The sequence below is a fragment of the Pistacia vera genome, unplaced genomic scaffold, assembly GCF_008641045.1.
Source record: "Pistacia vera cultivar Batoury unplaced genomic scaffold, PisVer_v2 Contig848, whole genome shotgun sequence".
Lineage (NCBI taxonomy): Eukaryota > Viridiplantae > Streptophyta > Magnoliopsida > Sapindales > Anacardiaceae > Pistacia > Pistacia vera.
Window position 1 is genome coordinate 132,252 of NW_022196721.1, and position 14,758 is coordinate 147,009.

Below are 14,758 nucleotides of genomic sequence, written 5' to 3' on the forward strand. Positions count from 1 at the left end.
TTTTTTTTGTAGTCTCAGCATTGACATGGCGGATTCAGAACTATAGATAACGATATGGTTAACGTGAGAGCAAGTGACATGCTTCTAGGGTAATGCCCCTCCTTCTAGTTCTAGTATTCCTACACCTAGTTCTAGAATAAACGTAAACATCAGAAGTTTGGAATTATTTTGAGATATATGTTGAGAATAACACTGAAAGGATAGGTGTAAGGCATGCAGTAAATCTTATGCATATGGTAGTGCCACACATGGGACTAAAAATATGAAGCGTCGTATACAGAATTGTCCAAACGTGCCAACCTGTGTAGGGCAATATGATTGATCATGATCATAGATGCAAAGTAAAAGATTAGTCAAGAGACTTATCGTGAATATATGGCCTTATCAATTATTCAACATACTATCCATATTCATATTGGAGAATCAGAACTAGGAGAGTCTTTTCATATGTGTGTAAGGAGCTTGTGCATTATTCTAGGAACACCGCTAAGGCGGATTGCTTAAAAATATTTGAAAGGATGAAGAAAAAACAAGCTTGATTAGGGAGGTTGAGCTTAACTTCTGATGTTTGGACTTCTTACAACTGAGGGATATATTTCTTTGACACTCATTATATAGATGAGATTGGGAGTTCAAAATAAAATATTGAAATTTTGTCATATTCCTCTCCACACTCAGGGGTTGTTTTGGCAGAAAATATCATAAATTTCTTGTAAGAGTGGGGTATTGAAAAGAATTTTCTCAATTACTTTGGATAATGCAAGTAGTTGATAGATGAGGATACTTGAGGAACCAACTTTGTGTGCAAAATGCTTTGTTATGTAAAGGTGATTTTTTCATGTGCGATGTTCTGCACATATCTTGAATCTTATTGTTCAAGAAGGGTTAAGAGCTACTAGTGTTGCTTTGAATAATTCGAATAGTGTGAAATATATTAAACTGAGCTAGGAGAATCAAGTTTGGAGAACTTGCTGTACAAATGGAGTGAAAAGCTCAATGGGGTTGAGATTGGATGTTTCCACTAGATGTTCGATATTTTTAATGCATGAACAGCGTATATATTTCGTCCTGTGTTGTGGCTTTGTCAACAATAGATCCTAGTTATAAATTTTGTCTATCAAATGAGATGGGATAGGGGGAGAGGATATGCAAGTTCTTGGAACCATTTTATGATATTACGACTTTATTCTCAGGTTCTAATATCCTACAGCAAACTTGTACTTGAAATGTGTGTGAAAATTCAATTACGTTTAATTGAAGAGATACAGTGAGGATGAAGTTGTTAGAGCATGGCAAAACAAATGATCCCAAAATTTACAAAATATTGGGATTCTTATAGTTTTTGTGTTGACGATTGCAACTATTCTTGACCCACGTCTCAATTTTCAGTTTCTGGAGTATGCTTTCAACAAGTTTATGATTCAATTCTCCTGCGACTAGTTCTTCTTCTAGTAGGCGTATGATCATTCTTTGTAATTCACTATACTTTTTAGTTTTTATATTCTTATGATAAATAAAGTATTGTTTATTGTTTAATTTTAATTTTTGACACTTAACTGTTTAAATGATGCAGGATTTTGACAGCTATGAGAGTGTTTTCATTTCCACTAAGAAATCCGAATTAGATCTTTATTTGGAAGAGATGAGGTTTGATCGCATCAATATCAGAATTTGGATATCCTCGATCATTGGAAGAACAATCATGATCGTATCCAATACTTACCATGATGGTTCGTGATATCATGGCAATACCAATAACATCCGTACCTCGGAGTCCGCTTTTAGTATTGGCAGTAAAGTGCTCAACAATTCGAAGCTCACTTCGACCAAAAATGCAGAATCTTTGATATCACTCGAACTTGGCTATATGGATATGAGTTTGAAGGTAACATGTTACATAATATTCTTATATTTTTATTTACATTTTTTTATTTGAGTTGATCTTGTTTTGTAGATATGAGGTGAAAGATGATTCGGATGATGATCTTGATGTGCCATTGACTGATCTCGAGACTGTGGAATCAAGAGATTCTATCACGTCCACTATGGGATGAACATTTGCTGTCCTAAGAATGTTTTTGTTGAATTTGGATTATGTATTGTTTATTTAATTCGTTTTATAGTTTATTGACTTATTTTGTTTGTTTATGTGTAATGTGTATTAGTGATTTGTATTTGTTTATTTTGGTTGGTATTTGTAGTTTTGTATTATATGTTATTGTTTGTTTATGTGTTTTTATTTATTTTGGTTCATATTTGTTTATATTCTTATTGATTGAATTTAGAGTAGTTGATTTAGGGGGTAAATGTAAAATTAAATTACGATTATTTGGGGGTGAATTGCATAATTGAAAACTGTTAGGGGTGAAATAAAACTAAAACTGAGAGAGAAAATGGTCCACCGTACCCGTATAGGGTAGGGCACGGTCCAAAATATTAGACCCTAATATCGACCCGTATAAGGCCCTACCCGTATAACCCGACCGTACCTGGCCCACCTACCCGTTTTGCCAGGTCTACTGTTGAGGATTTGAGTTTAGGGAAGTCTGAGAGATGAGATGCACCCGTGATCTGAGACTGAGAGATCAGAGATGAGATGTTAGAGAGAAGTGAGATTGTGAGAGGGAGGCGTGCGTGATTCGTGATGAGTCTGATGACTGATGAGATCGTGAGAGGGAGACGTGAGAGGGAAGGGTGAGTGTGAACTGTGATCTCTATTCGTGATTCATGATTCGTGATTCGTGATGACTGTGACTCTGTGAGAGGGAGGCGTGAGTGTGAACTTGATCTCTGCTTGTAAAAATTAAAAACTTTTAGGGATTCAGACATTCAGTGAATAGTGAATAGTAGCCTTGGCAAATACGGGTGCCCACGGGTTCACCCGTATGCCCGATTTATTGACTGGGTACGGGTACGGGTCACAAAAAATGGGTTTAATTTATTGGACCCGTACCCTATATTTTTACCCGGCACGGACCGACCCCGGGTCCAAACCCGTTTTGCCAGGTCTAAGTATCACTGAATAATCAAATGTAAATAAGTTTTTTTTTTTTTTTAATTTAATAAATTGTAGGGAATTATATAATTTTAATTAACTTTAAGTCTTACAGATTTAAGAGAAGTTAAAATAAAAAAAGTATTGGTAATAATTATCAAGAAAGTAATAATAATATAAGATAATTTGGCATATTATAATAATTAAAAGATCTAGAGAATTTGAAAAATGAAAGGTCAGTTTTGATACCTATAATTAAGGAAGAAATGAAACTAATAAGATATTTATTATTATAGGTTGAAATATTTCCAAGGACTCGTCTCGCCACATGTCACTATCTAACCATATAAACTCGAGGAGAACTACATGTCGCCGCCCGTAAACCCCACAAAAATCTTATATAAATAAAATTTAACCCCTATAAATGTAGTAATTCTACTAGGCACCCTAGTTTTTGAAAGTACACATAGCCTCAGTAAATGTAACTTTCTAATTGCTTTCTGGCCTCGTTATTCATTAAAATAACATTTTAGGTCCCATAGAAAATATTTTCTGGCTCTGCCACTGGTTGCCTAGTACCATGAACATATTGATATGTCTAAAGATGGTTACAACCTACTCTCAAAGAGAGAACCATGAGGTCTCAACTCTCGCTTATTATGGGAATCCTTGAAGGTAGGGGGTGCGATTAAAAGGAGAGTCATCCCTTGCTTGCCCATAATTACCACCCAACATCCATGTAATCTTCGCCAAGGCAAGGATCAGTTAATGGTGAAAGAGCCATTTCCATGTCTATCCTTTTTCACAAACAATACACGTGTAAGCTTCACATGGATCTTCTAGAGTTTTGGTAAAGTATAAGGCTCATACAATAACAAAATAGGCGAGGCGGGTGTTGAGGATACTTTGCCTCAATCTAAGGCATAATATTTGTAACAATTTTGACCCATGATTCTAGCCTTGATTCTATGATATTCTTTCCATCATTTCCATTGTAATTGATATGTAAATATTCTAGATTGATTTGTAAATATTCTGTGCATCTATATAAATAGAAATACTCACCACTTCAAGCAGTGTGGTGAATTCTCTTCAATCTGTCTCATGGTATCAAGAGTAGTCTTGGCTTAACATCCATCGATCCTTCAACCTTTCCATGGCTGCCGAATCTAATCCCACCCTCCTCCCTTTCCACATGATGATCCACATGGTAACAATCAAGCTCTCCTCCTCAAACTACCTCCTATGGACAAGCCAACTCCTTCCTCTTCTTGAGAGTCAAGAATTACTCTAGCATGTAGATGGAACTTTTGAGCCTCCTCCACGGTTTGACCCACCCAACTCTCAGACACCAAACCCAAATATCTGATGTGGAAAACCACTGATCAAAGGCTTCTTAGCCTTTTCCTCTCCTCCCTCACCGAGGAGGCCATGGCTGAAGTCGTCAGACTCTCCACCTCCCGCGAGGTCTAGCTCACCTTGGAAAATACCTTCAACCACCGCTCCAAAGCTCGCGAGATTCATCTCAAAGATGATCTCCAATCAATGAAGCGTGGACCATGCTCTGTCTCCGAGTTCTCTTGTGCTTTCAAGGCACTTTGTAACCAACTCCATGCCATTGGAAGACCAGTTGATGGCATGGACAAAGTTCATTTGTTCCTCTACGGACTTGGCATTGAGTTCTCGTCATTCTCCACTGTGCAGATGGCTGTTACTCCTCTCCCTTGCTTCGGCGACCTCGTATCCGAAGCTGAAAGTTTTGAAATGTTCCAGAAATCCCTTGAAACTTCGAGTCCACCCACAGCAGCATTCATGACCATAAATCGCACCTCTGATCGTGCGCACCAGAAAGGTTCTTCCTCGTGCAACAATCGTGGACGCAATGGCACCAATGGATCCCCTAATCATGGCCATGGACGAAACTACTTCTCTGGCCAAGGATGTCACCCCCCGCGATGTCAGATTTTTCAGACCGAAGGTCATTACGTTGATCGCTGCAATCAGAGGTATGCTCGGCCAGACAACTCTGCTCACCTTGCTGAGGCTTTCAACGCCTTTTGCTCCATGACCGAAAATGAAGCCACTGATTGGTATTTGGACACAGGGGCTTCGGCTCACATGACCACCAACCCATCCATTCTGGACCACTCTAATAACTACATTGGTAAGGATTGTGTGATTGTAGGAAATGGTGCTTCTTTACCTATAACTCACACTGGTACCATATCTCCTAACCCAAATCTTCACTTACTTGATGTTTTGGTTGTTCCTCATTTAACCAAAAATCTTTTGTCCATTAGTAAATTAACTTTTGATTTTCCTTTATCTGTCACCTTTACTAATGCTTCTTTTACTATTCAGAATCGTCAAACGGGAAGGGGGGTGGCAATCGGTAAACGAGATGGAGGTTTATATGTGCTGGAGCGTGGACATCCCACTTTTCTTTCCGTTCTTAAAAATAAATCGCTTCATGCCTCATATGATTTATGGCATGCTCATTTGGGACATGTGAATCACTCCATTATTTCTTTTTTAAATAAAAAAGGTCACCTTCATCTTACATCTTTATTGCCTTCTCCAACGCTTTTTAGTACATGCCAAATTGCAAAAAATCATCGTTTGCCTTATTCGTGTAATGAACATTGATCATCTAATGTGTTGGACTTAATTCATTGTGATATATGGGGCCCTTCTCCCATCAAATCCAATTTACGGTTTGTCTATTATGTTCTCTTCATTGATGATTTTTCTCGCTTCACTTGGCTATATCCTTTGCGTTTAAAATCTGAATTTTGTGATATTTTCCTTCAATTTCAAAAATTTGTGGAAAATCAATATTCTGCGCATATAAATTTTTTTCAAAGTGATTGCAGTGTAGAATTTACTAGTAATCGTTTCCTAGCGCACCTCCGCGCCTCTGGCATCCATCATCAACTATCTTGCCCATATACACCTGCTCAAAATGGTCGCGCTGAAAGGAAACATCGCCATGTGACTGAGATTGGCCTGGCTCTTCTTTTCCACTCCCATCTTTCTCCTCGCTTCTGGGTTGACGCCTTCAGCACTGTAGTCTACATTATCAACTGCTTGCCCACACCGCTTCTTGGAGGTAAGTCCCCTTTTGAGCTTCTTTATGGTTCCTCTCCGAATTATGAAAATTTCCATCCTCTTGGTGTCATGTTTATCCTTGTTTGCGTGATTATATGTCTAACAAATTTTCTCCTCGAAGCATACCTTGTATATTTTTGGGATATAGTCCCTCCTACAAAGGTTTTTGCTGCCTCGATCCCACCACTTCTAGACTATACATCACCCGACATGCACAGTTTGATGAACATCACTTCCCCTTTCTAGACTCCTCTCAAGGTTAGCCTTTCTCATCTCTCCATTTTTCCACCTTTTTGGAACCTAGCTCATTTCCTACAGACACACCTTCCCCTTACCCCGAGCACCCATTCTCCTAACATTACTCAATCCGGATCTAACCCGTGTGTTATTTGTACTGACCCAGTGGATGAGTCTGTGTAGGTTATTAACTCTTTTGCAGGTTCTCCTTCAATGCACTCAGACCCTAGACCATCTCCTATTGAGCCTGACACTACTTCTCAAGTTCATGATCTCACTCCAGCTCTAGCATTTCCATTGGGTTCTCACCCTATGCTGACACGAGCCAAAGCTGGCATTTTTAAAACTTGCCACCCGGTGAACCTTGGTGTCTTGGACTCATCTGGTCTTCCTTGTGCTCTTTTTACCTTTACTGAGCCTAAAGGATTCAAATATGCTACAAAGAATCTTGCCTGGCTTGCTGCCATGGATGAAGAGATACAAGCTTTGCAAAACAATCGCACCTGGGTTTTGGTCCCTAGGCCTACTAACACCAACATTGTGGGCTCGAAATGGGTGTTTAGGACTAAATATCTGTCTGATGGATGCATTGAGCGTCTCAAAGCTCGTCTTGTTGCCAAGGGCTATACACAGGTACTTGGTCTCGACTACACTGATACTTTTAGTCCTATTATCAAGGCTACAACTGTTCGTGTTGTGCTATCTATTGTTGTGACTAACAAATGACCTCTTCGCCAACTTGATGTTGAGAGTGTGTTTCTTAATGACACTCTTACTGAGCATGTGTACATGGAGCAACCTCCTGGATACATTGATCCTCGTTTCCCTAATCATGTTTTTTAGTTAAAGAAAGCTCTTTATGGCCTAAAGCAAGTGCCTCTTGCCTGGTTCCAACGCTTTAGCTCATTCCTTATTCAACTTGGTTTCTCTTGCAGTCGAGTTGATACTTCTCTATTTGTCTTCCATAAAAACTCTGATATCATTTATTTGCTTCTATATGTTGATGACATTATTATTACTGGCAACAACTCATCTCTCATCCACAGATTCACTTGCAAACTCAACTCTGAGTTTGCCACTAAGGATTTAGGTCCTCTCAGCTAATTTCTTGGCCTTGAAGCCTTGACAACTACAAATGGCCTTTTCATCAGTCAGTTGAAATATGCACAGGACATTCTTACTCGAGCTCAGTTACTTGACAGCAAACCAGTCCACACTCCTATGGTTGTATCTCAGCACTTGTTTGCCGAGGGTCCTCTGTTCTTGGATCCTACTCTTTACAGATCTCTAGTTGGCGCCCTTCAATACTTGACCATCACACGCCCAGATATTGCTCATGCTGTCAACTCTGTCAGTCAATTTCTGCATGCTCCAATAGCAGATCATTTTCTCGCAATTAAGCGAATTCTTCGCTATATCAAGGGCACTCTTCATTTTAGCATCACTTTCCGCTCCTCTACCACTCCCAGTGCTCTCATTGCTTACTCTGATGCTGATTGGGCAAGATGCACTGATACTCGCCGGTCTACCTCTAGTTACTCCATCTATCTTGGAGGAAATTTGATTTCTTGGAGTGCTAAGAAACAACCCACAGTCTCTTGTTGTTGAGGATAGTTGAGGATACTTTGCCTCAATCTAAGGCATAATATTTGTAACAATTTTGACCCATGATTCTAGCCTTGATTCTACGATATTCTTTCCATCATTTCCATTGTAATTGATATGTAAATATTCTAGACTGATTTGTAAATATTCTGTGCATCTATATAAATAGAAATACTCACCACTTCAAGCAGTGTGGTGAATTCTCTTCAAACTGTCTCAGCGGGGGCAGGCCAGGTGTCATGACATTATAGGGCCACTAAGAACTTTATTCAAAAACCTAAACTTCATTTTAATTTGATTTTCCCATTGGACTTTGTTTAAGAATTAAGCTCTCCTAAAAATTCTTCTAGTGATTTAAATGTCGGAGAGCTCACGCTAACAAAGTTTGTGAGCTGAACATCATACTCTTACTGAAATCCCTACCGCAATCCACAATCTTTTTCTCACAAACCTTGAGTTATTATATTTTTCGATTTCTTTTTTCTTTATGGTATTTCTCTTTCATTCACATTTAAAACTTGTTACTACGTACTTATACAAGAAGTAAACAACTATTAACTGGGAAAACATTAGTCGGTCTCTGTTGGTCCCATTTTTCCAAAGGGCAGATTTAATTTCGATACTTAAAATTTACCGTATAAAATAGTTGTCTTCAAATAATTAAGAGGACGATGCACCATATTTTTCATTAAGCGAAAACTTAAAGGAAAAAGATACATTTCTTAAACAAAAGAGCACGACATAGGTCTGATAATTCTCCCTAGATGGAAGAATTAATATAATTTATTTCATTATAAAAAACCAAACATAGCGTCTTCATTACATGCATTAACAATTCTTGGTACAAAAACAGCGTCGAAGCACTCTTTGAGTTTTGCATCTGCCACCAAAAAAACCTTCATTCCTGCACACAGAAGCGCAGTTGCGGCTACTTATGCATGTTCCATGAAACAAATGGCTTTGTGACTCACAAAGCCTTCCTTCTGTTGGCACCACCATCACTTCTGTAAACTCGCAAGATTAAACATTTACTATTAACAATTAATGAAAACCTAATCAGTTTAATGGTAAAGAGTTTTTCTCACTTTACAAAGACTTACCAGAAGCCAAGATAATAAGCAGCAACAAGAAAAACCCAAAGGATCTCTTCTCCATTTCTCTCACTTCAACCAAATCGCTATTTCACTCGCAAATTTGTGCACTGAAAGACACCAAATATATAGAATTTAAGATTGCAGTGAAGTGATATATATATATATATATACACACACACAATTAGATGATATTAATAACGTGTACCAAAGGAGTGCATGCATGACCAAGAGGCACCCATATATTTGACACGAGAGCTCTGCACGTCATAATATAGTTTGGTTCTTTCTTTCTAAATAGATAAATAAATGTATAAAAATGACGAAAATTTCTGTGTTGTTTCCAACAGGTGGATGTTTCTCAGCACCTTCTTGACAAATGGAGGTAACACTTATTCTCAACGGCAAATGGAAAGGCATCAAAGTTCTCAGGTTTTTTATGAACATAATTAGCTCAAGAGTGCACATTTTGATGTTGCTTCTGCTGGGATCAACAATTCTGTTGCTTGTATTTATACTGTAAATACAAATAAGTCTGTTAATATCTGGCACCAGATTCATGTACTTAATTTCATTAATACAAACATGGATTCAACTTCTAAATTGTCATTTTTGAACTCTTGTCGACTTGGTAAGTGTAGTCAATTACCTTTCTCCAAATTCTGTCACTCGATATCAAAGGCCTTTTTTTGTGTTTGGGCCTTTCACCCGATATCTCTGATGAAGAATATCGATACTACGTCCACTTTATTGATGCTTTCAGTGCTTTCAGTGTGTCTATTTCATAGTTAATTAACTGAAGAAAATAAAGAATGAAAGTATAAAAGAACACCAACTCAATTTCTTTTGTGATCTATTTTTTCTATTGAATAAAGAAGACAGAAATAAATAGGATACAATGGTCAGACAATTCCAAAAAGGAATCTCTCTTAAAGGAAAAAAAAAATAAATCAAGAAGATTTGACAATTAAGAATTCAATCTTTCTTGTAAAAGGAAAATAATAATTAAGAAATAAAAAACTCCTAAAATAATAAAAACTTCTAAAAAACAAGATACACTAGCTAATACATAACAAGGAAACAAAACAATTAAATAAATACAATCAACGACTTGACTTTCAACACTCCCCCTCAAGCTGATGCATAGATGTTGATCATACCAAGTTTCTCTACCAAGTCTTCGAAGTTGGCTCGAGCAAGAGCTTTTGTGAGAATATCTGCAGTTTGACTGGTTGTCGGAGTGTAGCTAACCTTAAAAATTCCTTCTTCAATCTTTTCTTTGATAAAATGTCTATCTATCTCTACATGCTTAGTTCGATCATGATGAATCAGATTCTTGGCTATACTGATGGCGGCTTGATTGTCACAATATAATTTCAGAGGATGCTCCAAGAGAACCTTCAATTCTGATAATAATCTTTGTAACCAAATTCCTTCACAAATTCCTTGTGCCATGACTTGGAATTCTGCTTCTGCACTACTACGAGCTACAACAGATTGCTTCTTGCTTCTCTAAGCCACCAAGTTTCCCCACACATAGGAACAATGTCCTGATGCTAATCTGTGATCTATCACTGAACCTGCCCAATCTGCATCTGAAAATATCTCAATATTCCTCTTGATCGTTCTTTGGAAGAAAAGACCCTTACTGGGTGTCATTTTGGTACCTTAATATTCTATAGACAGCTGTCATGTGACTCTCAGTAGGATTGTTCATGAATTGACTTACCATACTTACTGAGAAACCTATGTCCGGCCTTGTATGAGATAGATATATAAGCTTCCCTACAAGGCGCTGATACATTCCTTTATCAATCAGTGCACCATCATCGTTGTTAACAAGTTTGACAATTGAATCCATATGAGTTTTTGTAGGCTTTCATCCTAGCATTCCTGTTTCATTCAATAAATCCAGAACATATTTATGTTGTGAGACTGCTATACCTTTCTTTGACCGTGCAATCTCCAATTCGAGAAACAAATTAAGGTTCCCGAGATCCTTGATTTCAAACTCTTCTGCAAGGAATTGTTTAATCTTACATAGTTCCTCCTCATGATCACCTGTCAGAATGATATCGTCCACATATACAATGATAACAACCAATTTCCTATCAGAGGAGTGCTTTACAAATAATGTGTGGTCCGATTGACACTGAGAGTATCCATACTTTTTCATTGCATTAGTGAATCTTTCAAACTAGGCATGAGGAGACTATTTTAAGCCATACAAGGATTTTCTGAGACGACATAGCTTGTTGACATTGAATTTTGATTCTAGGCCTGTAGGAATTTCCATATACACTTCTTCTTCTAAGTCACCATTGAGAAAAACATTCTTTACATCGAGTTGGTGAAGCGACCAATCAAGATTTGCTGCCAAGGATAACAGTACATGAATGGTATTGAGCTTGGTAACAGGAGCAAACGTTTCCTGATAGTCAATGCCATATGATTGAGTAAATCCTTTAGTGACCAATCTCGCTTTATACTTGTCCGCATTCCCAACTGCCTTGTACTTTACTGTGAAAATCTATTTACACCCAACCGTTTTCTTCCCTCTCGGGAGTTCAGTAATTTCCCAAGTACCATTCTTTTCAAGAGCTTGAACTTCCTCATCAACTGCAGTTTTCCACTTAGGACACTTGAAAGCTTCCTAAATGTTCTAAGGAACCTGTATCTCTATGATGCTAGCAGTAAAGGCACGGAAAAATGGTGATAGTTTATCATATGAAATAAAATTCCCAATGGGATGCTAAGTGTATGATCTAACTCCTTTTCTCTAAGCTATGGGCATATTCAGAATATCATTTTCTAACTCGGAATCAACAACACTATCTAAGTTAGAAATATTGTTACCTAGAATTTTGCTCGAATTTGGACTTGGTTCAACTTCATGGATTTGTTGAGGAAGTGCTCCTTCCTCCGTTTCCTTTTGGATGTGTTCCTTATCCCGCAAGTTAACAATGAACTCAGTGTTTTCAACAGGTAGGAGTTGATTAGGAGGCTCTGGAGAAATGTGATTTTCTATGGTGATGGGTGACTCAATGAGTGACTCAAAGTCCCAAAATTGATATTCCTGAGTTGAATTCTCCCCCTGAATATCAGTTTTGGGGTTGTAAGGCTGTTTTTCAAAAAAGGTGACGTCCATCGAATGGTAGAATTTATGCGTGACTAGAGAGTAACACTTATACCCTTTTTGATTTGAGGAATACCCAAGACACTTGAGTGATCTAGGATCAAGTTTACTTCTATGTTATTGATGGACATGGACAAAGATAGAGCACCCAAAAATTTTGGGTGGGATGGTGGAAATAAGACGAGTTGTTGGAAAAGATTTTAGGAGGGTGTGACAAGGTGTGTTGAAATTTAGAACTCTAGACGGCACTCTATTGATAAGGTAAGCTGTCGTAAGAACTGCTTCCCCCCAAAGATATTTTGGTACATTTTTTGCGAACATAAGCGATCCAGCCACCTCTAGTAAATGTCTCTTTTTTCTTTCAGCGATTCCATTTTGTTGTGGGGTATCTATACATGAACTTAAGTGAACTATTCCTTCTTTTGCTAGAAATTATCCTAGGTTGGAGTTGAAATAATCTCCAGCATTATCAGACTTTAGGATTTGTTTTTTTGATTGGAATTGGGTCTGAATCATATTTTTGAAACTTTTGAATATCTGAACCATTTCTGATTTTTCTTTCATGAGGAACACCCAAGTTAATCTAGTGTGATCATCTATGAATGAGATAAACCACCTTGCACCTGTTACATTTTTTTTTTTTTGACAGACCCCAAATATCACTATGAATCATTGAGAATGGACTAGACGCTTTGTAGGGTTGAATGGGAAAATGAGACCGAACATGTTTTGATAATTGACAGATTTCACACTCAAAGGATTTTGGATTTTTGTTAAATAAGGATGGAAATAAATGCTTGAGATACATCAAATTTGGATGACCTAAGCGATAGTGCCGCAACATGATTTCACTATCATTATTTTGATGAGAAATAGAAAAAGAATTACCACTAATTGCCTTTTGAGGTTGTTTTTGTGGATAGTGGCACTCCTTAAGGATGTAGAGTCCAGAGCATTCCTCAGCATTGCCAATCGTCTTCCTCAAATCCAAATCCTGAAATTCACAATGAGTGGAGGAAAAATTAATAACACACCTCTTTTCCTTAGTGAGTTTACTAATTGACAATAGATTACATTCCAAGTTAGGAACAAAAAGAACAAAGTTGAGAGTAATGTCCTTTGATAGCACAACTAAACCTGTACCGATAACCTTTGATAGTGAACCATCCGTTATTCGAACCTTTAAATTATTTGGACATGGGCTATATGTATCAAACATCGTTGCATCTCCCGTCATGTGATTAGATGCTCCTGAGTCCACAATCTAAGGTTTTTTACGTTTCTTACCCACAGTAAAGGCGCTCAAAAAATTATCTTTGTGAGTCAAGGTTCCGTATCCAATGACATGGTTGGAAGATGAGCTGGTTGTGACTGAGCTGATAGAAGAGGAGACAAATTTTTGAAGCATCTCCATTTGCTCTTTGTTAAACGGACTTGCTTTAGAAGGTGATGCTCCTCGACAGAGACATGATTTCCTCGGCCTTCTTTCTCCATCTATTGATGCAGAGATAACAAGTAGGAAAAACTTGATGATAAAGACAAAGAGAGGATTAAACCTGCTTTAATACCATGAAGAAAATAAAGAATGAAAGTATGAAAGAACACCAACTCAATTTCTTCTGTGATCTACTTTTTCTATTGAATAAAGAAGACAAAAATAAATAGGTTACCATGGTGAGACAATTCCAGAGAGGAATCTCTCTTAAAGGAAAAAAAAAAATCAAGAAGATTTGACAATTATGAATTCAATCTTCTTGTAAAGGGAAAAGAATAATTAAGAAATGAAAAACTCATAAAATAATAAAAAATCCTAAAAAACAAGATACACTAGCTAATACATAACAAGGAAACAAAACAATCAAATAAACACAATCAACGGCTTGACTTTCAACATTAACTTTGATCCTCATAAAGTTAAGATGGTTTTAAACAGCAAGGGATTTTCTTTCGATATTGTTGCCCTATACACATAATCAGAATGCGAATACCAAAAGAAAATACATACATGTAGTAGAAATGGGCTTAACTTTGCTTGCTCAAGCCTTCATGCCTTCGAGATATTGGTGGCATGCATTCCAAATTGCTGTATTTCTTAGAAACTAGCTTTCTACTTCAACAATAAATCATTCCAGTCCCTATGAAGTCTCGTGTCATACAAAACCAAATCATCAAGCTCTTAGAGTGTTGGATGCTCTTGCTTTTCCTATTCAGGCCTAACAATAGACACAAATTTGAGTTTAATACCTCTCAATGTCTATTCTTAGCTTATAGAGTTTTTCATAAAGGCAACAAGTGTTTACATCACATTTGTTATACCTAAAAATTTATGGCTGACGTAAACTTATGTCAGTAAGCACCAATCAGAGTTCAGGAAGACTTTGTGCTGTCCACAGTCTGCCACGTCGTCCTAAGATAGAAAGAATATAGCTGTCAACAACCTAGCCAACTCAAGTTTTGTCTATGAATGAATTTGGTTCGCAGACCTGTCTAAGCCCCATTTAATTTAAAGATATTTCCTAAGTTATTAACCAATGGGAGGTTAGGAAGAACTTGCATGACACCTACCCACTTACAGATATGTAATCA

The 14,758-nt window shown here is 37.5% G+C and overlaps 1 protein-coding gene across 1 annotated transcript; it reads right to left on the bottom strand.

Annotated features, from left to right (window-relative positions):
• Positions 1-8,773: 8,773 nt before the first annotated feature.
• LOC116118529 (defensin-like protein 1) lies at positions 8,774-9,100 on the bottom strand. Its single transcript, XM_031404512.1, has 2 exons — positions 9,046-9,100; positions 8,774-8,949 (listed from the first exon to the last, which is right to left on the bottom strand). The coding sequence occupies exons 1-2, from the start codon at positions 9,098-9,100 to the stop codon at positions 8,774-8,776; spliced, it is 231 nt and encodes a 76-aa protein (XP_031260372.1).
• Positions 9,101-14,758: the final 5,658 nt, after the last annotated feature.

Bases quoted from the DNA above. Each gene is read 5' to 3' on its own strand.
- LOC116118529 (XM_031404512.1), bottom strand. From the start codon at position 9,100: ATGGAGAAGAGATCCTTTGGGTTTTTCTTGTTGCTGCTTATTATCTTG. The intron at 8,950-9,045 runs GTAAGTCTTTGT...GCGAGTTTACAG, and splicing joins GCTTATTATCTTGGCTTCTG to AAGTGATGGTGGTGCCAACA.